The following is a 24,762-nucleotide window of genomic DNA, read 5'->3' as shown; positions in this document are numbered from 1 at the left end:
AATCCCACTGTAATTAAAAGCCAATTCAAGCAAAAACATCTTAAAGTAATTTTTGACAATATTCAAGGTGTCCTGGATAAGAGAGTTCCACACTTGTGAGACAGCCATCAAAGCTTAGTGCTTTCATAGTGCAAGCAATGTGGCCTGTGATATGTATTTAGGACATTATGGGTCAAAGCAAAAAACCTGAATTCTGCCTAGAAACTCACCAATACAGATGCATTACTGGAATAAATTTGCTTTTGATCATAATCCCTTGTTAATGGGTGGTTCACCATGTTATGTGTCAACTGAATTCCAGATTAAAAACAAGATAGGACTGGGTGTCATCTGCAAACTAAGAGTCACTAAACCTCTGTTTAGGTTTGCCCCATTGTCTGAAATAGAACAGGAGCAGGGGAAGGATTAACCAGGTGAGACCCTGTAGCAAAGACCTTGCAGAGGGAAAACAGTCACTTACTGGTATCTGCTAATAGAAGCAGAGCATCTTGAGCAGGTTTACAAGTGCCTCCCAGATCCCAAAGAAAAGTCATAACATCTCAAGGCCACAAACAGACCTAATGCAGCAACAAGGTACAATTTCATCAGCTGATCTATGGGTAGTTAAGTCACAAGTACAGACAGCCTTGGCAGCATACAGCCATTTGTTTGCAATACAACAGATACAGGTTTGGGGACAGGCTGCAGCTGTCAATCTGCTGTTCCAACCTGAAAGTTCTGCATTTCAATAGATCCTTTCAGGGCTTTTTTTGAGCGGGCATGCACAGGAACACAATTCCAGCTGGCTTGGTGTTGGGGTGTGTGGCCTAATATGCAAATGAGTTCCTGCTGGGTATTTTCTACAAAAAAAGCCCTGGATCCTTTTAATAGGTTGCTTGGAAGAAACAGCCACCTGTATTAGGCACATAATATTTACTGTCTTTTAAAACTTGACTTGCAATTTTCAGGAGAGCTAGCTCACCAAGACAGATTCCCGCCCCCCCCCCCTCTGGCCTTTACCTTCCATTGTTGTAGGAGATTGGTTCTTTCAGCATTCTTCGACTTCTTTTCTTACTGCACTATTGATGCTGCTTAATTAACGATGAAACCACCTGCTTATGGCATAGTTGCTGAGTAATGAAGATACAGAATGTCTTACAGAAATAATACAAAGAAACAAAGATCTCTCTGCTTTACTCACAGATACAAGTTTATTTATCATCTTTTGGCAGCCTTTTATATACAAGACTGTAGTTATTAAAGACTTTTGTTAGTCTGCTCATACTGCACTTAATAGCTAATTACGATCAGGGAACTGGTCTCAATAAAGTTACATAGTCTGTGCTACAATGGAATCATATCATGTAGTCAGGGTGAATTCAAACTATAAATAGGTATATGGCTGCATGAAAGCCTATGCAGACCAATGAGGAGAAACCTGGATTTACATCTGGGAGACTGTGTTCAATGAGCAAGTTAATATAGTTCTGCTTTAGTTCCTCATTTATATGATAAAAACAATTTTTAATAACTTCATAGGGTAGGTGAGAAGGCAAGCATAGTTTAAAAACTGGTAAACTTTATTGATTTGCAACCTGCTATTATTGAAAAGTAATGCATTTTCTAATGTGACAGCTTTTGAATAACTTCGATGTTCTTTAATGTGGAATTGACACACAGAGAATGTTGGAGGTGCAGCCTTAGTACAGAAATTTGCCAACTATTGAATCCTAAATTAAATTCTGTTGAAATCAATAAGATGTATTTTCATGTATCTGGAAGTAAACAGCAGCCAAAGCATAGGCAATTGGCTAGTTCTGTTCTTGGCTCCCACAGGAAGTTTTGTCAGCAAATTTTAAATTTTGACTGAGATTGCAAATTCAGGTTAGGATTAGCCACGAAAAATGCTGCTGATGTGCCCAGTTTTGAAATGTTATGTACTCTAAAATGATTGTTTAGGTCAAATAACTTAGAGCTGCTGCATAGGTCTGAAGAAACTGGCCCTAACTCCATGGGAATGATAAAGAGGATGCAAAGCAAACATAAGGAGCGAACCAGCTCCAAGTCTCCTGTTTGTCACAATTTCATCAGAGCATTTTTAAGAGTAGACATTTTAGAACTTTAAAAAGGACAGTGAAAAGATATGCAAAAGGAAAAAGAAGGGGTAGAAGCCTTTTAAAATTGTCACTTTGTTGTCTAACAATGGTAAAACTAAGATCTTGATGAAAAAATAATTGGCTTTGTCACAAGTGATTATTAGAATAAAAACACTTTACTGGTTTGGAAGGTCAGATGTCAGAACAGCATTTAGGAATATACTTGTTTGCTAGCCACTCCATCTTGCAAAGGCAGCATTAAGGAAGGAGGAGTTCAGACTGTAGATACTGGTGAAGCCTGACACAATTTTTGGTAATTTAAAGATGATATGTCATCACATGCCTTTGTCTTTCAAAGCAATATTGGTACTAATAACAGTAAGCACATTCAGAAATAAATACAATATAGTGGTTACAACATTACAAAGATCCAGATATGTGCTTTAGGATTAGGATTAAGGAATGAGGAGATCCAGGTTCAGATTCTCACTGAGCCATGCAGCTCACTAGCAGTGCCATTATATCCTTCTCAATCCACTAATAAATGACCTTAGAAGGCCATAACTCTACTTAGATCCAAGTAGACAGCCATGTTTGTCTGAAGCAGCCATGTTGGTCTGTAATTCCTAATGTCAGATTTGTGTCCATTTATCCTTTGGTGTAGGGTTTGTCCTGTTTGCCCTATATATAGAACTGAAGGGCATTGTTGGCATTTAATGGCATATACAATGTTGGAAGGTGAACAAGTGAATGAGCCTGAGATTGTGTAGTTAATGCTGTTAGGCCCAGTGATTGTGATTGTGTTGTCTGGATGTATGTGGCAGCAAAGTTGGCACTTGGGTTTATTGCAAGCTCTGGTACCGGTGTCCATGCTCAGATGAAATGCTGTATTTTAAAAGACATTAGGAATTACAGAACTGGGAAATCTGTGGGAGAACACTTTAACCTTCCAAAGCATTCAATGGGTGACCTCAAGGTAGCTGTTTTACTGCAAAGTAACTTCAAAAACAGAATGGAGAGAGAAATTGCTGAATTACAAATTATTATGAAACTTGGAACAAACACCTCTCCAGGACTGAACAGGGATATTGGTTTTTTTTATCTCATTACATATGCTAAACCCACTCTCTGAGCATAGCTATACATCCACAGTATTCCAATGTATTTCTCTTTTATAATAGTGTATCACAATAATGTTTTATATTGACATACTCAAATAAGGAATATTGGCTATTTATCTCATTACATATACTTAACCCATTTTCATTTTATGTATTATTATTTTCTAATGGCACAGTAGAATGATGTTTATAAAGTATAGATTGATGTTGATAAGTAGATTGGGTGGACTACAACTAAGATTCACCTAGATTTGCAGAAACACCATTTGGCAGGGAATTTTATTACGTCTTATGGCTATCCAGACCAAATGGCCAAGCCACACTGCTTTATGTGACCATGTGATCAGTTAGTTCGCTCTCTTAATCAACAAACTGCTTGTATTTCAGATCACAATACCTGATCCCCTCGTCTTATGAAGTGTGCTTAGAGAGCACAAGAAAGCCGACGTTCTGAATAAAAATTGGTTGGGTCTTAAAGGTGCAACTTAACTCCTGCTTTGTTATAACTCTACTTATAATGGAATAGAGACCTTGGCAAGGCACCCCTAGTGACAAGATCCTGGGAATAGTACCTTCTGTACAGTAAATAACACAGGGTACAGAATGTTTGTAAAATGTTTAGAGATATTCTCTAACAGTCATTCAAATATTTGTTAAATCCCTCAATTCATCTGGCTATTTAAGGTTTAGTAAAATACAAAGTTAAACTATGTTGTGAATTCTCCTATTGCTACTCTGCATTACATATGTAATTTATCAATTCAACCAATATGATTTGTCAAAATGGTTTTTTCCTCTCTACTCATTTTAATGTATAGCTACATAGAATCATCCAGTTGGAGGGGATCCCCTCCCAAATCATCCACCATCTGGTTTATGACAGCTGGCAGTGGTGGAAAGTGCTTATCAAGCCACAGTCAACATGATGATCCTCTGAAGTTTTCAAGGCAAGACGCATTCAAACATGGTTTGCCATTGCCTGCCTTTGCATCACTACCCTGGACTTCCTTGGTGGTCTCCTATCCAAATACTAACCAGGGCTGACCCTGCTTTGCTTCTGAGAACAGGCTAGCCTGGGCTATCCAGGTCAGGGTTATGTTATGACAGCAATTTCTAAAACTCCTCAAACATATACAGTGTTCCCTAGCATTCTCTAGGGAAGATATTCCACAGAATTCCCAGCCATTTTGCTCTGTTCTTAACTGTTCTTCTTGATAGTGCCGTTATTGATACTATTTTCCAAATGTTTAGCCTGAATCTGTCTTCTCGTAGTTCTGAGCTATTGCTTCATTTCTGATCCATAGTGCATGGGATGAATAATTATTTTTGAACATCTTTGGGTCATCCATTAAATGGATTAAAACTGATTTTTCCCTTGAGTAATCCAATTCTATGTATGTTTCCTTGGAAATAAGTCCCACTGAGTTTATTAGGGCTTTCTCCAAGTTGACATGCATAGGCATGCATTCTTTGCTTCTATTTAAACGTAACCAGTTCCTTCAGCAAGATGATTTGACTTTAAGATCCATCATTGTCCTTATAATGCATCTTTCCAGTATGTCAGTAAGATCTGCGTTCTCTCAGAAAACAACACTACATTCTTCTCAAGGTAAGTTACATTCAAACCATTTGTTCAGGGCAGAATTATGTGTTACACTGAACATAAGGCTAGCTCTACAAATGACATCTCCGTGTTGAATTCTTCTCCATAGCATATAGTACCACTCTGCTTTGTGACATGACTACATGATTGATTTCCCCCACTATGCACTGCTTCCATTGTATGGGGCATTCAGTGGCACTGTGCCAATAGCCATTTGTGCCACTGTCACAGTATTACAGTGATAACTCATCCATCATGCTATTGTCTAATAGGCAAAAAGGTAGATAACTGCATTGGTCCATATCAAAATCCCCAAACAAGAACCCTGTGTGTTCTATTCAGCATCAGAAGCACATATGATCAACTAATGGTTGTTACATTTTAATTGAATGGCTTCTCCTTTCTTGCTTCTGGTTTCCAGCATCCCATTACTAGCCATAACATGTGCCCTTTGTAGTCAACAAAGCCTTCTGCATGGGATACTGACCAAGAGGCTGTAAAATCCTGTAAAAAGGCACCAGATATATTTTTATTCTCACCTCTCTTTTTGTTTTCTAACATCCAGACTGATGAATAATTCTGGAGAACTCAAAATTTGCATAGTGGGTTGTATTATTTTAGATAGTCTTGTTAAAAGGTATTTAAAGGTTTTTGTTTTTTTGACTTTTACCGATTTCTCACTAGCAGGTGCTCTGCCCCTGGGCTTCAGCGTTCCTCAGAGCAAGTGACTGATTCACCAATAGTCACTGTGTGGACAAATTTTGACTTGCGGCTCCCTCCAATTTCCGCCACTGCCACTTGGTCTTGTTTTTTGGAGATCCAGAAGCTGCAAGGGAAATTGGAGGGAGCTGCAAGTCAAAATGTGTTTGCACAGTGACTAGTGGGGGAATTGGCCACTTGCTCCGAGGAAAGCAGAAACCCAAGGGCAGATTGACTACTAGTGAGGAATCGGTATTTATTACCTTCTAGTGTCCTGGCTTCACTGATGGACCTTCTGATGGCATCTGGTTTTTTTGGCCACTGTGTGACACAGAGTGTTGGACTGGATGGGCCATTGCCCTGATCCAACATGGCTTTTCTTATGTTCTCTTAACTTTAAAATCCTTTTTGGAAGTATCAGCTGCTCAGTTAGCCACCCTGAGCCTGCTTCGGCGGGAAGGGTGGGATACAAATAAAATAAAATAAATAAATACCATCAGGGTTTGTTTTGCAACATTTTACATGGGAACTTGTTGAAATTCATTTTACTGCAAACTGCTTAGTGCAAAACCAGTTTCCTTTTGTAAAAAGCTTATACTTTCACTGAGGACAGCCAGTAACCTTGGTATTCTCCAGAGACCAGAGGTTCATTTAGCTGCACAAATCTCAACCCCTTCACAGGCAGTCAACTTCTATGAGAAAGTCAGCACCACATTTATGGAGCATCGCCACTGAGGGACAACCAGACCAGTAATATATAAAACTTAAAGGAAACAGAAGTGTAAATATTCAAGTATATAAAACCTCCTGTCTTATCTCTTTTTTTGGGGGGGGGGAGTATTTTACTTTCAAGTAAATTTTGGGGCAAGATGCTCCCTGTATGCGATTAAAATTTGGTAAGGTTAGCTTGGAGATCACCTGATGGACAACACAGAAACCCAGATTGATTATATACTCTGCAGTCAAAGATGGAGAAGCTCCTTACAGTCAGCAAAAACAAGATGTGGAGCTGACTGTGGCTCATATCAGGAGCTACTCATTGCAAAATTCAGGCTTAAACTGAAGAAAATTGGGAAAACTATTAGGCCATTCAAGTTTGACCTTGATAACTCTCCTGGTTGCTTGCCAAGCTGTTCAGAAAGTGGGTGGAGCCTTTGAAAAGCAGGGCTTGTTATAGTGACTTTCCTCATTCAAATGAAAGGGTTTTCCATGAATCCAATAATGGCAGAAGCCACTGGAAGATCAGGAAGATTAGTAAGCATTCAGTCTTGTATTTTCATTCCTTCTTCAGGCTTTCCTTTTTTAAAAATTACTCCTCTTTCTCCATTCCTTCCCCTGAGCTTTCCTTAAGTTTCTTTTATTCCCCTTCTGAGATTCTTTTTCAATGTGAGAAGGGAGGTATTGTGTTTGGCTCTGTGTCCTGAGGCAGCCATTTTGGGTTTGGATCTGCCTCCTATGAGAACCATTTTGAGGTGGTGCTCAACTCCCTCCTCTCAAAATTCCAAAGGTGCCCATAGACTCAAGGGAGTTCATAATGCTGGACCATCATGTTCACCTCCTTGAGTATTCCATTGACTGTAACTGATGCTTCTTCAAGAAGACTGTAACTGATGCTTCTTCAAGAAGTTCTTACAATTTGACTGGCAACTTCTTCTTTGCCCTAAGCGTTAAGGTAACAGACCAGATAAGATTGCTTCGCAAGCCTGGAATCCCTGTATTAGATGTTTCATGCCTAAATTTCTATTTGGAGAACTAAATTTTAATCTTGTGAAAAGCTGGTCTTCAAGCTGAGGCAGAGCTGGTGCTACCAAGTTGGTGAGGTAGGCGGCCATCTAGGGTGCCCACTTAATAGCAGGGTTGGCTCCTGCAGCTTCCAGGCTACCTCAGACTTTTTGTGAGTAAATGCTACCCGCCTCTCTGCCACCCTGCTCCGCCTTGAATGCTTGGAGAATACGCAGCCTCTTGTTGCATTGGGGCAGGTGGTAGGGCTCCACCAAATGTCCCCAGCCTGGCCTCCCCATCGGACTGAGTCCTTTCTGCCAGCCTCAGGGCACCTGTGGAGCAACTGGCCGAGGCTGAGCAGGGTAGTGGTTTTGTCCCTTCCTGCTCTCTATCAATGTCACTTCCCATCCTGCCTGGCCATGCACGCCAAGGTGAGCGCCACCACCGCCTCCTCTCTGGCTGGGCCTGCTGATGGTCTCCCACCAGGTGCATGGCCTGGCGTCCCTGGATGCTGCTCCTTGGTCTGTGGTGTGGCTGCCTGTTGCTTGGCAGCACCCTAGCTCAAGCAGGGATGCCAGCATGGCAGCAGCGGGTTGTTTTTGTTGCCAAGTCTGTGTTCTTGCTGCTGGTCACCTTTGGTTTCAGGTGGCCTGGTTCATGGGCGCTGAGGCTAATTCTCAGCAGGGAAGTTAGGGCAGGGGGTCTTGCTCAGGGCGTCAGAAACCCTGGTGCCAGCCCTGAGCTAAGGAACCTAAGTATTTCCTCATCCCAAACTCTTTTTCGTAAAACAGCCCTCTTAAGTTTTTTCCATTTGTTTTGAGTGCTAAACACTATGCTTGTGAAAAGCAAATATAAAAACCTTTGAGGGCTTTCTCATTGTAAATGCTCTCTTTAAAAACACCACCATATTACTCCTGGAGTTCCTCACTACATACCTTAGCCAGGCTGCTTGACATTTATAATAATGTCTGCACTTATGTGATCAAAGCACCATTCTGCTAACAATACACTTTAAATAATGTTATAAGGAATACAGTATAATTTCATTTACCCTACTTAGTAGAGGTAAAGAAAAGAACCAAAATGTTCAGAAAAATTTTAAAACCTCAGATAAATAGGAATACTTTCACAAGGGTAATCAAAGAAATGCAGATGTTAAGATCATGAGATGACTACTGAAGATCAGTTCTACTTTCCTGAAGAGTTTGCTGTCTCAAGCAGAACAAATAAATTACTGGCTGAGATGGGTAGGCAACTACACTAAGGACATTAAAGGAGTGGATTCTAACAATAGGCACTGTGGTATAAGATGTGGCATAACATCAAAAACACAAGAAGCTAGGGACAGCAGCTATGTGAACTAGTATGTAAACAGCCTATGAAGTCAACAGCTTCAGTGCAATCAAGGGGAAATCTGTGAAGCCATTCATAGAGGAAGAGATTTGGGCATGACTGTGAGGAGGCTTGACCAATACAGGTCTTATTAAGGCAGGTAGAAGGTAGGACAAACAATTATAAAGGATGCACAGTCTGTTCAAAATAGATACCCTACCCCTAATCTAGCAGGTAGGAGGAGTCTAACACTAAACAAGTCTCTAGGAATGCTGTACATTACCAAGGAGGTAGACCTGCAGCCTGCCTGGTCACAGGCAGGTAAGCAGTGAAATCACAGTAGTTCTTGATTCACAGTCTGGCAAAGGAAAATGGGCCTTACAGCAGCGTTGGCCCCTTAGTGGTTCGGGGCAGAGAAGGAAAGAAACATCTACTTTCAATTTTCATTAGCTTCTTAGCAGATGATGTACTCCATGTTGAATTGATGCTTGGAGTAGGAGGGCGTGGAGTTGAACAGTAGTTAATATAACTGGCAATAAGGAGAGTCACTTCAACAATCTGCTTGAGGGATTAGGAAAGAGAGAAAAGGGGAAAAAATATTCCAACAGCATTCAATTTACTGGACGTTCTGTGAGATAATCTTTAAGGTAAAGCCATATAGTAGTGAGCCAGGCCCAAGTAGCCCAGTGTTGTCATTCCCAAGTACTCGCGGCCCTTCATAAACACCGGTATTCCCTCCTTTGTTATCTGGAATCCTTTAATCAGAGATGCTAGAGCCTGATGCTAAGGAGATATTGTATATATGCACATCTTACTAATATGCCCTACCACTGAGCTATGAGCTCCTACCCAAAGCCCTCTGCCCAATTCTAAGCATGAATGATTTACATGCCATTTCTATTCTGGATATTTTGAGGCAAATTTTACATCCCCCAGGGGAAGAACAGGTTGCTTACTTGCAACTGATCATATGAACACATGAAGCTGCCTTATACTGAATCAGACCCTCGGTCCCTCAAAGTCAGTATTGTCTACTCAGACTGTCAGCGGCTCCCCAGGGTCTTAAGCTGAGGTTTTTCACACCTATTTGCCTGGATCCTTTTTAGTTGGAGATGCCGGGGATTGAACCTGGGACCTTCTGCTTACCAAACAGATACTCTACCACTGAGCCACCGTCCCACTGATGGTCATCAGTGCAGTTATAACACTAAGCTCTAACTCTGCAACCATAATTCAAAACATTCTAGACTCCCACTGCCCCCAAAGCCTGAGCATCACATGTGCTCAGAGGAAAGGAGTTGCAGCTCTCCATTCAGTTCTTCCAAAAATAAGTGCTAGATAAGAGTCTGTTGTGCAGGGGATACCTTTACCTTTTAAGAGTTTGTTCCTGTTGTGGGGAAGGAGGGTAATCTGTGTGAAGAGACATGACAATTTAAAAATGGGAGGATTTTGTGCCCTAAAAGCTTAGCTCTAGAATGTTCTGGATCAAGGTTCTGTGCAGTGATAATCAGGTTACAACCTAAGATAGGAACAGAGTTCCAAGGCCATCTTTGCAGATCTTTCATTACTGAAAACACAGGTTGAAGCTTCTTCCTGGCTAATTAATATCTTTCAAAATTAAAATCTTATTCATCACCTCAGGAAGGTATATTTTGAATGATATCAGGAAGCAGCATTTCAGGGCTCCTGTGTATACTGTGCAATACTTGGTATACCAAGGATATTGGAAGGGCATTCTCTGCTCTTCTTGTTCAGAAAAGAAAAAAAAATGCCAGCAGTCTGTCTGGATTCCATTGTCTAAGCATTACCACAAAAAAGAAATGTTCTTGATACTCACCATTGGTGCTGCCATCGCAAAAAGCAGTTTTTCAGGGGTAATTTTCCCAGAATTCCTGTCCTTCACTTGGCGGATTACAATCATAAAGTTATCATGGAACCCTCCAAAGGTCAGCACAGAGGAGAATGCGTAAGATAGTTTTAAGTGCTGCATATAAACAAAGACAGGATATTGGGGAAAACAAATTGCTATGGAAGAAGATATTCTCCATTCCCTCCAATTACATGTTATCTGGCCTTGTCTGTACAAGTAGATCAGTGCAAATGTTCACCACCACACAGAATGTTGGAACTATACTTAGGACACCTAAGTTTAACACTTGCTTATGTGTTACTTTCTTCTGCCTAGAGATTCACACCTGTGTACACATTTCTAAGGGTATTTTTTAAGTCTTGAAATGGAAAGGTGGTCTATGAAGTGGTTTCCCAACATGAAATTTGGGTAAAACTCTCACTTCTACAACCATTCATGTTCTTTTATATTATGTTCATATTTATATTAAAATCACATTGGTTTGTGTTTCCCTTTCTAGGAGCAGTGTGAAATTCAATGTGTCCTTTAGGATAAGCTTCCTATTGAAGACAAATAGGCCGAGGTCAGATGCACATAAACTGACGAGACGGGCATGGATGAAAGCCAGATGCATGTCAGATTTTATGCGGTTGTCCAAACATCAGCATCTGGCAATGGTCATTGGCTTGTTTGTGTCCCGAACTGCCACGACTGAGATGCGGACTTTTTTGATAGTAGATTAAATCCAGAATAAGAATGCTTCCGACGACTCCCACACGTACTTTCTATGTTTGAACGCTCCATTGTAGCCAACTCGTTGCAAGCGCACATCCACTTCCCTGCGAGAGCCCACTCCAAATCATATTATTACGCCACCTTTGCCGTCCCCCTGCCAGGCAGAGAGACAGCAAAGAGAGTTGCCGTGCTCCCGCCCATTTAAACACCACGGCGGGTGTTTAAATGGGGGGGGGGGGCCGATCGCCCACCTTTTCTGGCACCTTTAAAAAAATAAAGCCAAGCACAATATCCCATGTACTGCGCTTGCACGAGTGTGAAATGCCATCTCAAAAAATGAGGTCCGGTTGAGACCTCTGATCAACCACGGCGGGGTGTTTAAATGGGGGGGGGAGGAAGGACACCCACCTTTGCTGTCTCCCCGCCAGGTGGAGAGACAGCAAAGAGAGTTGCCGTGCTCCCCCCCCCATTTAAACACCACGTTGGGGGGTTTAAATGGGGGGGGGAGGAAGATCACCCACCTTTGCTGTCTCCCCGCTAGGCGGAGAAACAGCAAAGAGAACTCCTAGGCTTCCCCTTCCTTTCAGGGTGTTTAAATGGGGGGGGGGGGCGATCGCCCACCTTTTCTGGCACCTTTAAAAAAATAAAGCCAAGCACAATATCCCATGTACTGCGCTTGCACGAGTGTGAAATGCCATCTCAAAAAATGAGGTCCGGTTGAGACCTCTGATCAACCAGCGATGGGACCAACACTGCTTAGAACTGAAGGATGGAGGGATGTCTGATCAGGAAATTCGTTGTAAAAAAGCTGCGGGGTATAATAGCGGCGGGTTAGGGATGGATTTAATGGTGAGTGTGACCGTGGCCATAGTCACTTTATAATAATCTGTTTGTTTACAAAAGGCACAGAGCAAAATTAAACAAGAGTCTAGTTGTACCTTAAAGAATAACAAGATTGTATTTCAGCAAAAGCTTTTGTAGACTAGAATCCATATCTACCACAAAAAAGAAGAGAAGAACAGACTGGATTTATATCCCACCCTTCACTTGGAGTCTCAGAGCAGCTTACAATCACTCTGTTTTCCTCTATCCACAGCAGACATCCTGGTGAGGTAGGTGGGGCTGAGAGAGCTCTCAGAGAACTGCTCTTGAGAGAACAGCTCTGCGAGAACTGTGGCTGACCAAAGGTGTCATGATAGGGTTGCCAATCCCCAGGTGGGGGCAGGGGATCCCCTGGTTTGGAGGCCCTCCCCCCGCTTCAGGGTCGTCAGAAAGCGGGGGGAGGGGAGGGAAACGTCTGCTGGGAACTCTATTATTCCCTGTGGAGATTTATTCCCATAGAAAATAATGAAGAATTGATCCGTGGGTATCTGGGGCTCTGGGGAAGCTGTTTTTTGAGGTAGAGGCACCAAATTTTCATTACGGCATCTAGTGCCTCTTCCCAAAATATCCCCCAAGTTTCAAAACAATTGGACCAGGGAGTCCAATTCTATGAGCCCCAAAAGAAGGTGCCCCTATCCTTCATTATTTCCTATGGAAGGCAGGCACTGAAAAGGTGTGCCGTCCCTTTAATAATAATAAATAATAATAATAAGTTTTTATTTATACCCCGCCCTCCCCGCCGAAGCAGGCTCAGGGCGGCTTACAAGACATGATATAAAGTATCATGATATAACAATAAAACAAAATAATACAGTCAATAAACAGAACAATATAAATTATACAATATATAAGTTAAGATTAAAATCATCAATCTAAAAACAGTATAAAGGTGCTACCGTCGCAGTATATACAAGATGGCTTGATGATAATTCCAGGTTTATCTTAAAAGGCTAGTTGGAAGAGGGCGGTTTTGCAAGCCCTACGGAACTGGTTAAGATCCCGTAGGGCCTGCACCTCTTCTGGTAGCTGATTCCACCATTGGGGTGCCTTTATAGAGAAGGCCTGCTCCCTGGTTGTTTTTAATTTGGCCTCCTTTAAATGTGATGGCCAGAACTCCTTTTGGAGTTCAGTTATGCTTGTCACAGCCTTGATCTTGGCTCTACCCCTAATGTCTCCTGGCTCCATCCCCAGAGTCTCCTGGCTCCACCCCCAAAGTCCCCAGATATTTCTTAAATTGGACTTGGCAACCCTATGTCATGATCCTGGGCCTCGTGAGGCCTACAGGCTCCAAAGAAGCCTTGCTAGGAGTTACTACAGAAAGCCTACATTTCCCAGGATTCCTTCTATCCCTCTGATTGGGCGGCAAAGTTTTGGAGGGTAACTAACCCAGAGAGGGGTGGGACCTGGGAGGAAAACATAAAAGGGCCAAGCACAGATGGGGTGTGTTCTTTCCTGAAAAGGCTGCAGACTGGGAGGTTCTCTCTGGAAGGCTAAGCTGGAGGCAGGCTGTAGTCTAGAGAGCTTGCAGCTAGGAAGAGATTCCTCACCCAAGGGAGGTGGTGAGTTTGGTATTAGAACAGGGAATGTTGTTAGTTGCGTCAGGGCTTTTGATTATGTACACCCACCTTTACTGTATATATATTTCATTGTTTTTACCCACTTATTATTTGAGCACAGTAAATAAATTGTTGTTATACTGCTTGGGTCCTCACGTCTCCTTGGTCACAGTTAAAAGGTAATTTACTAAGAAGGAAGAGAGGGGTGGTTGGGTGCACTGGACCCTCCCATGCAGACTCTTACCAGAGTGGGGGCAGCCAGTAGAAGGCCCTCCTAGGCCCCTGCTGCATGACACAAGGTCACCCAGCAGGTGCATGTGGAGAAGTGGGGAATCAAACCCGGTTCTTCCAGATTATTTATTTATTTATTATTCTTGTTAATTTGTATTCCACCCTGTCTCGCAAATGGGCTCAGGGTGGATAACAACAAAAATTAAAATAATTAAAACTACAAAAAAACCCATAAAATACAATAAAACAAATGGCATATATGTCACAGGTGGTGGTTTCCATTGGGCACATTCTATATATCACTACAACAGTAGGCCCAGAGATGGAATAATAGATTAAGATAAGAATATAGCATCATGACAGGTAAGGGAGGCCAAGCAGATGGAAATAAGAATGTTCGCTGCCTCAACTGAAGGCTTGGCAAAATAGCTCTGTTTTGCAGGCCTTACGAAATGATATCAGATCAGGTAGGGCCCGGATCTCCACAGGGAGCTGATTCCACCAGGCCGGGGCCAAGGCCAAAATGGCCCTGGCCTTGGTTGAGGCAAGTCGAACATCCTTCGGGCCAGGGACGGTTTGAAGATGCTGCGAATTGGAATGCAGTGATCTCTGGGGCGCATATGGGGGAAGGTGGTCCCGCAGGTATGTCAGTCCCAGGCCGTGTAAGGCTTTAAATATTAAGACCAAAACCTTGAAGTGGATTCGGTACTCTATTGGTAGCCAGTGCAGTTGGTGCAGCACTGGCTAGATGCTTGCCCATAGAGGCAATGCAGTTACCAGCCGTGCTGCCGCATTTTGCACCAGCTGGAGTTTTCGGATCAGCTTCAAGGGCAAGCCTGCATACAGCGAGTTACAGTAGTCCAGCCTGGAAGTGACAATCGCATGGATCGCTGTAGCTAAGTCCTGGGAGGACAGGTAGGGTGCTAATCTGCCGAAGATAGTAAAAGGCAGATCAAGCAACTGCTGTGATCTGGGCCTCCATGGAAAGTGAGACATCCAGTATCACTCTCAGGCTTTTCACTTTCAAGAGGTGTCCAGGGTTGGGAGCCGGATGCCCAACTAAACCCCCATGGCTCAAGCACAGGACCTCCATCTTAGATGGATTAAGCTTCAGCTGACTTAACTGCAACCATCCAGCAGGCCCTGGTCAGATGATCTGTGGCAGAGTCTGAATGGCCGTCCATCAACAGATAGAGCTGGGTGTGATCTGCATACTAGTGACAACCCAGCCCATAACTTCAAGCAATCTGGGCAAGGGGGCACATATAGGTGTTAAACAACATGGGTGAGAGAATAGCTCCTTAAGCACACCACATTCAAGAGGATGTTGCGGGGAGGTCTGCTCGCCAAGCGCCATCCTTTGTCCCTGACAATAGAGAAAGGAGGAGAACCACTGTAAGGCAATCCCCTGAACTCCTATGTCATCAAGCCGGTGGGTCATTAGATCATAATCAACTGTGTCAAATGCTGCTGATAGAGTCCATGCACTTAGCCACCACACCAAACTGGCTTCTGCCAGAATGTATTTAAGGTGTAGCTGGAGTCCTGTGTATTTTTTGCAACAGACACTGGTTGAACAGGTATTAAGAGGATGCAGAAGTACATATGCAGGCAGCTAATGCTCATTCTAAAGTAATGTCAATACAATGGAATTTTTAAAAAGGTACTTCCCTCTCCCTCCCAATTTACCTATTCTACCAGACTGGGAAAAGTTAGCGTCATGTTCAAGCCTGGCAGAAAGGTGTGAGTTTTTTTGGGTGGTGGTGGTTTGTATTTGTGTGTTGCACATGTATGCGTGTTCTTGCATGTCTGGAAGTCATGGTAACTTCTGGTGACCCCAGTGGGGCTAGGACATTTCAGAGAGGAGGCTTGATAGTTGCCTGCCTCTGCATCCTGGCCCTGGTATTCCCTGGAGGCTGCCCTACATTCCGAGTGCTTGTAAGAGACTGCAAGACTGTTTTTTATCAGAGGGCTTCTGGCGGAAGGCAAAGCTGTGTTTATCTCTGTGTACCGGCTTTTAAATTTGTTTACCTGGTTTTTGCTTTTAACTTCATGAACACTTACAGTGTCTGCCTCCTGCAGCTTTTGCAGTTTTGTTAGATGCCTTGACTTTGCAGAGATAAGGCAGTGTATACATATTTCAAATAAATGAATGAATAAACAGCCTGTTAATGCATATTGTGCCCCCAAAATAAGCTCATATAGACCCTAAAGGGAGATCTGTTTCTTCACTTGGCATACAACAACAGCATGACACACAACATTGTATGGACATCTTTGTATATGAGAATGGACCTTCATGAAAAAACTAAAAAATTTAATCGGTCCTTACTCTAGAAAAATTTTGACTAATCTCTCTGTCTGAATTTCTTAACTCAAGATAACCGTAAAGCACATTAAAATATTATATATGCATATTATTTATGCATATAATCCAAGACTGTATTTTGGAGTAGTTAGATTTTATTAGATTGAAAGCTGGTTTTATCCACAGATAATAATAATAGTAATAGTAACAACAACACACACAGTTTCTTCCTAAAACCAGACTCTGTAATTGTCTCTTGGTTTAACCCCACTGTCTTTCCTGTAAAAGGAAACAATGTATTTTTTCAAGTTAAAAAACAAACGCCAGTAGTTCTGTTCCATGTTCAAGAGTAAATAAAGTATCACAGATTTCAAACCTCCACCTCATCAGATTCTTGAAAATTGCTTCTGCAAAGAAGTAGTCATATTTGTCTGCTAATAGTTCTTACCATAGTGCTGTATTCCAGCATACTGATTCCATCTTCATTAACAGCTATCCACAATGGACAGTCTTCCAGGGGAGAAGGCAGGACAGGCTGAAGAAATAACAACACACATCAATTCCTTTGTAATTTCATGCTGTTGCTTTTCCCTGGAAACCCAAGCAACTGTGCTGTACCCCAGAGGGAAACAGTCAGTAATCAGATGCACATGGCGGTTTACAATGTGGAAAGTATACATTCTGCTTGGGCTCTCAGTTTCTGCTCAGTCATGATTTTACTAGCTATATATATATATATATATATATATATATATATATATATATATATATATATATATATATATATATATATATATATATAGGGTTATAATCCCACCCTTCCTCTCTCTCTCTCTCTCTCTCTCTCTCTCTCTCTCTATATATATATATATATATATATATATATATATATATATATATATATATATATAATGGGTTATAATAGAAACAGGGTTCTAGTTTTAATGTTGGAGAGAAATTTTAGGCAAATTTCATTCATTGCATATATTTTTCACGTTGTTTCTATTTTGTAACCCAGTTCTACAGCAGTGTTTATTCTACGGATCATGCCAGTTTTATTCTCCAATTTAGTCTTGCTTTTATTGTTTGTTGTATTATACTGTTGTTTTTGCATTGAGCTGTAATCTTGTAATCTAGTTTTAATGACTGTATATATAACTTTTAAATATGCCGATATATATATATATATATATATATATATATATATATATATATATATATATATATAATTTGCATTGAGTCCTAGAAAGAAAGACTATAAATGAAAATTATTAATAAATAATGCAAGAGTCAAAGACAAGAAAAGAACTTGGACAAAAGGGTTTTTTTAAAAAAAATAATTATTTTAGAGTTGCTGTGTTGCAAGCAATTTTGATTACAACTTGCAAAGGTATTTATGATGACTTAGCATCCCCTAGTGGTGGGAACTGAGCTTTTTTTTTTCTTTTCAGCAGGAATGCACAGGAACGCAGTTCTGGCTGGCTTGGACTCAAGGGGTGTGGCCTAATATGAAAATGAGTTCCTGCTGGGCTTTTTCCTACAAAAAAGCCCCGGGTGGGAAGATCTCTTTTTAAAAATCAGTACTCTAGAACATATTCTGTGGAATACTAACTAAGCATAAAGAATTACCTTAGCAGTAAATAGTTTGGCTCCAAAGAGGGGCCATTTCCGAGCCACAGTCAAAAAGATCCGGACACATTCTGGAGAAGAACACCCTTGCAGCACCATCCACTTTGCCATCAATTGATCAGCCAGCTGCCTGTGGGAATAATATCACAGTTTCTTCAGATGTGGCTAGTACAAAACAACTGTGTTAATACTGTATCTTGGATAATAGATTCACCGTCTCAGACTTTCGTTTACATTCCAATTACCAAATTTCACAAGCCAATAACCTAAGTTCAACAAAGTGAATTACATTTCGGAAATATTATTATTGGATGCGACATTCATAAAATAACAAGCGTCTGCTTTTTTCTATGAAAATGTATCACATTTCAGCAGAGGCTTAATGAGAAGCAGGATGAATTTTATTCTACTGTCCAGGTGGGACAATTTGATGCTGTGCTCTGAATTTTTTAATTGACTGTATCTGTTTTATTGTTGATTGTTGCTAGACTCACTAATCTCTACTTGTCCTAATTACACAACCTTCCGCAAGAACATAAGAGAAGCCATGTTGGTTCAGGCCAATGGCCCATCCAGTCCCACACTCTGTCACACAGTGGCCCAAAACCCAGGTCCCATCAGGAGGTCCACCAGTGGGTCCAGGATTCTAGAAGCCCTCTCACTGTTGCCCACCCTCCACCCCCACACAAGCACCAAGAATACAAAGCATCACTTGTCCCAGACAGAGAGTTCCATCTATACCTTGTGGTTAATAGCTGCTGATGGACCCCTGCTCCATATGTTTATCGAATCCCCTCTTGTAGCCGTCTATGCTTGTAGCTGCCACCACCTCCTGTGGCAGTGAATTCCATGTGTTAATAACTCTTTGGGTGAAGAAGTACTTCCTTTCATCCATTCTAACCCAACTGCTCAGCAATTTCATTGAGTGCCCACGAGGTCTTGTATTGTGAGAAAGGGAGAAAAGTACTTCTTTCTCTGCCTTCTCTATCCCATGCATAATCTTGTAAACCTCTATCATTCACCCCTCAGTTGTCATTTCTCCAAGCTAAAGAGCCCCAAGTGCTTTAAGCTTTCTTCATAGGGAAAGAATTGTCAGACTTATTCGAATGTTTCCTGGACTTAGGCTTACTGGGAACCGAGGCCACAGAAGCTGCCGGTCGAGCCACTCCCTTTTGAGTAGATAGGGAAGATGGCGAGGTTTGGGATCCTGATGTATGGGACATCGTAGGGTGCAGTGAACACTCTAACAAGTGACTTCTGAATCTAGCCGCGCAGTTTTTTCTTGCTTGCTTCCCAAACTGGCTACAATGCAGGCAAGTGTTGGTATGATGAGCCTCACCCAGACAGAAAAGGCATAAAGAATGACCGTCAGTAGATGGAATTTTTGAGGTGCACTGAACACACTTTTTGAAAGTGATTTTGTCTTTTCCTCCCATCCGCCCAGGGAAGAGGAGCGGGGGAGGGGAAGGAGAGGGACAAAGGCTGAAATAGAAGAAAGGGATAGTAATATATGTATATATATATATATATATATATATATATATATATATATATATATATATATATACACACACATAATATATATAATATATAATATGCACGTTAAAATTAAAGCTCCAAGACTGCTTTGATTTCTCCGAGATCAGGTTCGATCCTGGCGGATAATCCATGTGTGGGCCTACACAGAGACCACGAAGAAGATCCATCAATATTCCCTCTTGGGAAAGGAAGAGGGAGTGAAACCCGATGGAAGAGAATATGGGACTATAATGGTAGAGATAGAGAATACATAAGTGGTGACCAAAAGAGATGGAGGAAAAAGAAAAAGGGGGGATTGTTGTGGGAACAGTTAGGTCTTTTGTGCACCACACCCAAGGAAAAATACCTGGCCGTAAAAGCGCCATGATAAGCCGTTTATAGTTATTTCCTTCTTCCGCCATTAGCCATGCGCAAAGACAGGGTCAAGGTATGCCCGTATAAGGATATGGTGAACAATTGGCGTCTGATAGTAGAATGTGAGCCTTCTGCGTCGGCCAGGATAGGCTGGAGGGACAGAGAGGGGCGTAGCATTGCGAGCCTTAAATTGAGCTGTGCTGCGACACAGACTTCAGAGACTGCACCCTGGGTGCCTTCTCTCCATGCTGGCAGATATTTATTCCGAATAAAACTTGCTTGCTGCTGACCTCCGTGTTTTTGGCGTTTTCTTGGTGAGAAGAAAACGATCCATAACAACAGCAACATTAAAATGATCAATAATAAACCACAAAAAAGGTAGGGGCGTAAAACTGCATTGAACAAAAATTCAGCAGCCTAATATTCATAAAACAGAGCTCAGTTTAGAAGCTAGCAGACCATGAAGACAACTAGAAGGAGACGGGCTGACTGTTAAAGGAAAAGAAAAGCCAGTTGGAGTTGTCACTAAATTTTGCAGGGAATGTCCTTTTAGTCCCCACTTATGGCTGCATTAGCTCTGCCATAGGCCACTGAGTTTTGCTGTGGGGCTGTTTTACTCTGCTCTTAGCCCCAGCCAATCATGCACAGGAATGCCCCTATTTTTAATTGTGTTGTGTTGGAGTGTATGGGACGGGTTTTTTCCAGTATAATGTATAATACAAATGGGCTATACAGTATTTCATTTTCAGTACAAGCTTCACATCACAGAATACAAGCAGGCATATTTAGTTTACCTTATCTGCTCACTAGTAGCCTGGTGCTTGTAACGCTTGGGATAGAATTTGTCTAGCACCTGCTGGAGAAGATGCTGCATTTTGGAATGTGATGACCCCCCAGGGCTTGATGTTGTTGGTCGATCCAAGTCCCCATAATCCACCTAAAAGAAAAGATAAGGTAAAATGGGGCTTAAAGAGACTGACAACTGTGGCTTTGCATTTTGTGGAAAGTGAGCAGTTATGGTGACTATGAGAATGCTGTTTCCCACAGTCTGTTTATTTATTTTACATATAATTTGTTTATCTCCCACACAATGTTCCCTCTAAGCTGCAGAGTCTTGTGAGCAAAAATTCTACTTTGTGAGCTACTGGTCTTAAAGTTGTGAGCCACTGGCATTAAAATTGTGAGCTACTGCACAAATTAGTGTGCTCTGGGGTCATCCTTCCTGAGCTAACACAAAAATGTGTGAGCTAGAGACTAAAAATCTGTGAGCTAGCACACACTAACTAAGTTTAGAGGGAACATCTGGGGCTCAAGGCAGCTTGTGTTTGTTTGTTAAGTGTCATCAAGCTGCTTCCAACTTATGGCGACACTATGAATTAATGTCCTCCAAAACATCCTATCATTGAAAACCTTGCCCAGATTTTGCAAACTGAAGGCTGTGGCTTGCTTGTTCAAGTCAATCCAACTCATGTTGGGTCTGCCCCTTTTCCTGTTGCCTTTACATTTTGCTTGCATCATTATCTTTTCTAGTGACTCTTATCTTCTCATAATGTGACCAAAATACAACAGCCTCAGTTTAATCATTTTAGCTTCTAGGGAGAGTTCAGGCTTTATTTGATCTAGATCTTTCTTATTTGTATTTTTGGTGATCCATGGTATCAGTAAAACTTCTCAAACACCACTTTTCTTCCTGTCAGCTTTCTTCATTGTCCAACTTTCACATCTATACATAATAATGGAGAATACTGTGGCATAAATGATCTTGATCTTGGTCACGAGCAACACATCCTTACACTTAATAATCTTTTCTAGCTCCTTCATGGCTTCCCTTCCAAGGCAGCTCAGAGAATCAATATATCTCATTCGCTTGCTCCCATCTGTGGATACAGACAAGCCAGATCCTTCTACAAACCTGAAGGATCACCGCCTTGCCAATGTGGGAATATGTGGGTTGGCCTTACAATGGCTCTCCTCATTTCTACACAGATGAAGCAGAGGGTGGAGCAAGGGAAGGTTGTGTCCTCGAGATACCTGCTGGTCTGTGGGGTCCCTCAAAGGGCACTCCTTCCCCCAATGCTGTTAAACATCTACATGCGCCCCCTTGCCCAGCTGGTACGGTGCTTTGGGCCAGGGCGTCATCAATATGCAGATGACACTCAGATTTATTTGCTGTTGGGGGACCAATCAGCTTTGGTTCCATCATCTCCTGAGAGTTTGGAAGCCATGGTGGGCTGGCTAAAGCAGAGCAGGTTGAAACTGAACCCTTCAAAAGTGGAGGTTCTGGGGCTGGGAGGACCAGGGCTGAAGAGCAGACTGCCTGTTCTTGATGGGATGCTATTAACACCAGAGCCAACTGTCAAAAGCCTGGGAGTGACCTTAGATGCCTCAATGGAGGCCCAGATCACACATATTGCTAAAACGACGTTCTTTCAGCTACAACAAGCTAGGCAGCTGGCTCCCCTCCTGCCTCACTCAGACCTAGCCACTGTAATCCATGCAGTGGTCACCTCCAAGTTAGACTACTGTAACTTGCTCTGTGTTGGCCTACCCTTGACTTTGATCTGGAAACTCCAACAGGTCCAGAATGCGGCAGCACGAGTCCTGAGAGGAATGCCACAGATGGCACATATTCTACCTATGTTGTGCCAACTACACTGGCTTCTGGTTGAGTACCAAGTCAGATTCAAGGTTCTGGTTATGACCTTTAAGGCCTTGAGTGGTCTGGGACTGATATACCTAGGGACCACCTCCTCCACTATGTTCCTGGAAGAGCATTATGCTCTATAAGTCGCAATCTCCTGGTGATCCCTGGTGCTAAAGAGGTCCAGCTGTCCTTAATGGGGGCCAGGACTTTTTCAGTCCTGGCCCCAACCTGGTGGAATGCTCTCCTGGAAGACACCAGGGCCCTGCAGGATCTTTTACAGTTCCGCAGGGCCTGTAAAGCAGAGTTGTTCTGCCAGGCTTTTGCTTGAGGACAGCAATGGTTGCCAGGCTGGCACCCCTTATCCCCTGAGGGGGAGGGTCCCCTGCCTCTGATACAGAATCTAGAAAACAGATTGGTAGCAAGTTATAACATATGTCATTGGGTTGAAATTTGTTTTAAGCTAACTGATTTTATTGATGGTTATTTGTATTTTATTGTTGCACATCGTCTAGAGCCCAGCGTTGGCCAGGATGAGGCGATTCATAAATTTAAACAACAACCACAACAACAATAATAATAGCCCCCAGGTTTGCCAAAAGTTCTGAAATCTGAAAAAAAATGTTGCAGGTAAAAACTCCCCAAAATAATAGAAACAGCACCTATAGCTTTAAAAATCTCAGTGGTCATTTTGGGGTTGCTAGGCAACCACAACAATATTACCAGCCTTCAAGGCTTGTCTTTAGTTATTAAAAGACAGGAGAAAGGGCTATTTTGGCCTTTGAGGAGGGACTCATTGTGGCCTGGCCTGGCAATAGTCACTGGCAACTTGCTAACATGCAACTTGCATGATTCACCCATGCAGGCTTGCAAGCTCACTACTGTTCTCCATATGTTCCCCAGAGAGCACTGCGATCAAGCTCAAAAAATCTTCTCGAAATCCCTGGGCCAAAAGAAACCAAATTTAAAACTACTAGAGAACAGGCGTTCTCTACAAAGGCCCCCCAATGGTGGAATCAACTGCCGGAAGAGGTGCGGGCCCTACGGAATCTTAACCAGTTCCGTAGGGCCTGCAAAACTGCCCTCTTCCAGCTAGCTTTTAAAGACGGAACTCTTGATAAGATCAATAACACCGAGCCATCTTACACATAATTTGATTGTATTATAATGTCATATTGTTTTATTGGTTTTACTGTTTAAATTATTAATTATATTATATATTGTTTTATTTGTATCATGGTTTTACCATGTCTTGTTAGCCGCCCTGAGCCTGCCTAGGCGGGGAGGGCGGGGTATAAATAAAAAGTTTATTATTATTCTTTAGAAATCACCTTACAAAAGTCAGTATGGTATAATGGTTACAGTTTCAAACTACAATAAGGGAGACCCAGGTTTGAATCTCTGCTTTGCCATTGAAGCTTGATGTGTGACCTTGGACAGTCACTGTCTGTCTGCCTAACCAATCTTATAGGGCTGTTGTGAGGATAAAACCAAGGAGGGAATAATGATGTATGTTTTTCTGGATCCTGACTGGGAAGGAAGGCATGGTATAAATAAATTATCTAAAGCTGAAAACTAAGGATCAGAGTAGATTGGTGGGTGGGAAAAGAAAAGGAAGCAGGGAAAGGAGAAAAATTGCCAAGAGGGAAGAAAAGACTAAATAGTGTTTAGAGAGTAAGACAGGAAACAGAGGAGCATCCCGCAAGTCCTTGTGGGTTCCGTACTTGTAAATTATAAAATACAAAAAAGTAAAAAAACAAAAAAACAAAAGTGTATCTTAGAACACAGACTAATTATTATTTGGGATAATCAAGTAAAGGTTCTGGATTTACAATGGCCAATCAGAAACTAGCTTATTTCTAGACAGAGCTGACCAGTATGACAAAAGCTCAGTTCAAGCTACTAGCATATCTACTCTGATCAACCTAAGGGGTAAGGTCCCCCCCACCATGCTCCCCAATCTCCAGCTGGATGCCAGTAGCTCACTGGCAATCCAGCTAAGGGGATCCTAATTTTATTCATCAGGCAGTGGAATAATATTTGCTTATGAGACATCTGTCCTTTCCCTTTTGTTAATAATGAGGAGGAACTGAAGCTGGCTTGGGGAAGTCAGATTATTCCTCCATGCTACACTTAGCATTGCCTGCTCCAGGTTAGGAAATTCCTGGAAAATTGGTGGTGTAGCCTGAGAAGGATGTTGGGTTGGCACCTCTGGGCTGGGAAATTCCTGGAGATTTGGAGGTGGAGACCTGAGGAAGGGCTTTCTATGCCTTTGTAATTCCCTCTTCCATGAGGCTTGCCTGGTGTCTACCTTACTACCTTTTATGTCCATGTCAGAACATTTCTATTAAAACAAACTTCTAACAGAAGTTAGAAGCCTCTTTAGCAGTCTTATTTTTATTATCTTGGCCCGAATTTTCCAGCTTTTTGTGTTTTAGGATTTGTCTTTATGCTGTTGATTGTAGTTCTGTTATGATATAGGTAGA

At 42.0% G+C, this 24,762-nt stretch overlaps 1 protein-coding gene across 1 annotated transcript in view; it reads right to left on the bottom strand.

The window, feature by feature from the left end:
• Positions 1-8,744: 8,744 nt before the first annotated feature.
• LOC132590613 (pleckstrin homology domain-containing family H member 1-like) overlaps positions 8,745-24,762 on the bottom strand; it is a gene marked incomplete at its 5' end in the record, with an annotated part of 85,812 nt that continues 69,794 nt past the window's right edge. Inside the window, 5 exons of the mRNA XM_060263586.1 lie at positions 8,745-9,110; positions 10,390-10,536; positions 16,562-16,648; positions 17,743-17,872; positions 20,430-20,572. Of these exons, the coding sequence (XP_060119569.1) occupies positions 8,931-9,110; positions 10,390-10,536; positions 16,562-16,648; positions 17,743-17,872; positions 20,430-20,572 (687 nt within the window). The remainder of the gene's footprint in view (positions 9,111-10,389; positions 10,537-16,561; positions 16,649-17,742; positions 17,873-20,429; positions 20,573-24,762) is intronic.

Source organism: Heteronotia binoei, unplaced genomic scaffold (genome assembly GCF_032191835.1).
Source record: "Heteronotia binoei isolate CCM8104 ecotype False Entrance Well unplaced genomic scaffold, APGP_CSIRO_Hbin_v1 ptg000334l, whole genome shotgun sequence".
Lineage (NCBI taxonomy): Eukaryota > Metazoa > Chordata > Lepidosauria > Squamata > Gekkonidae > Heteronotia > Heteronotia binoei.
This window is presented reverse-complemented; position numbering and strand designations above follow the sequence as displayed.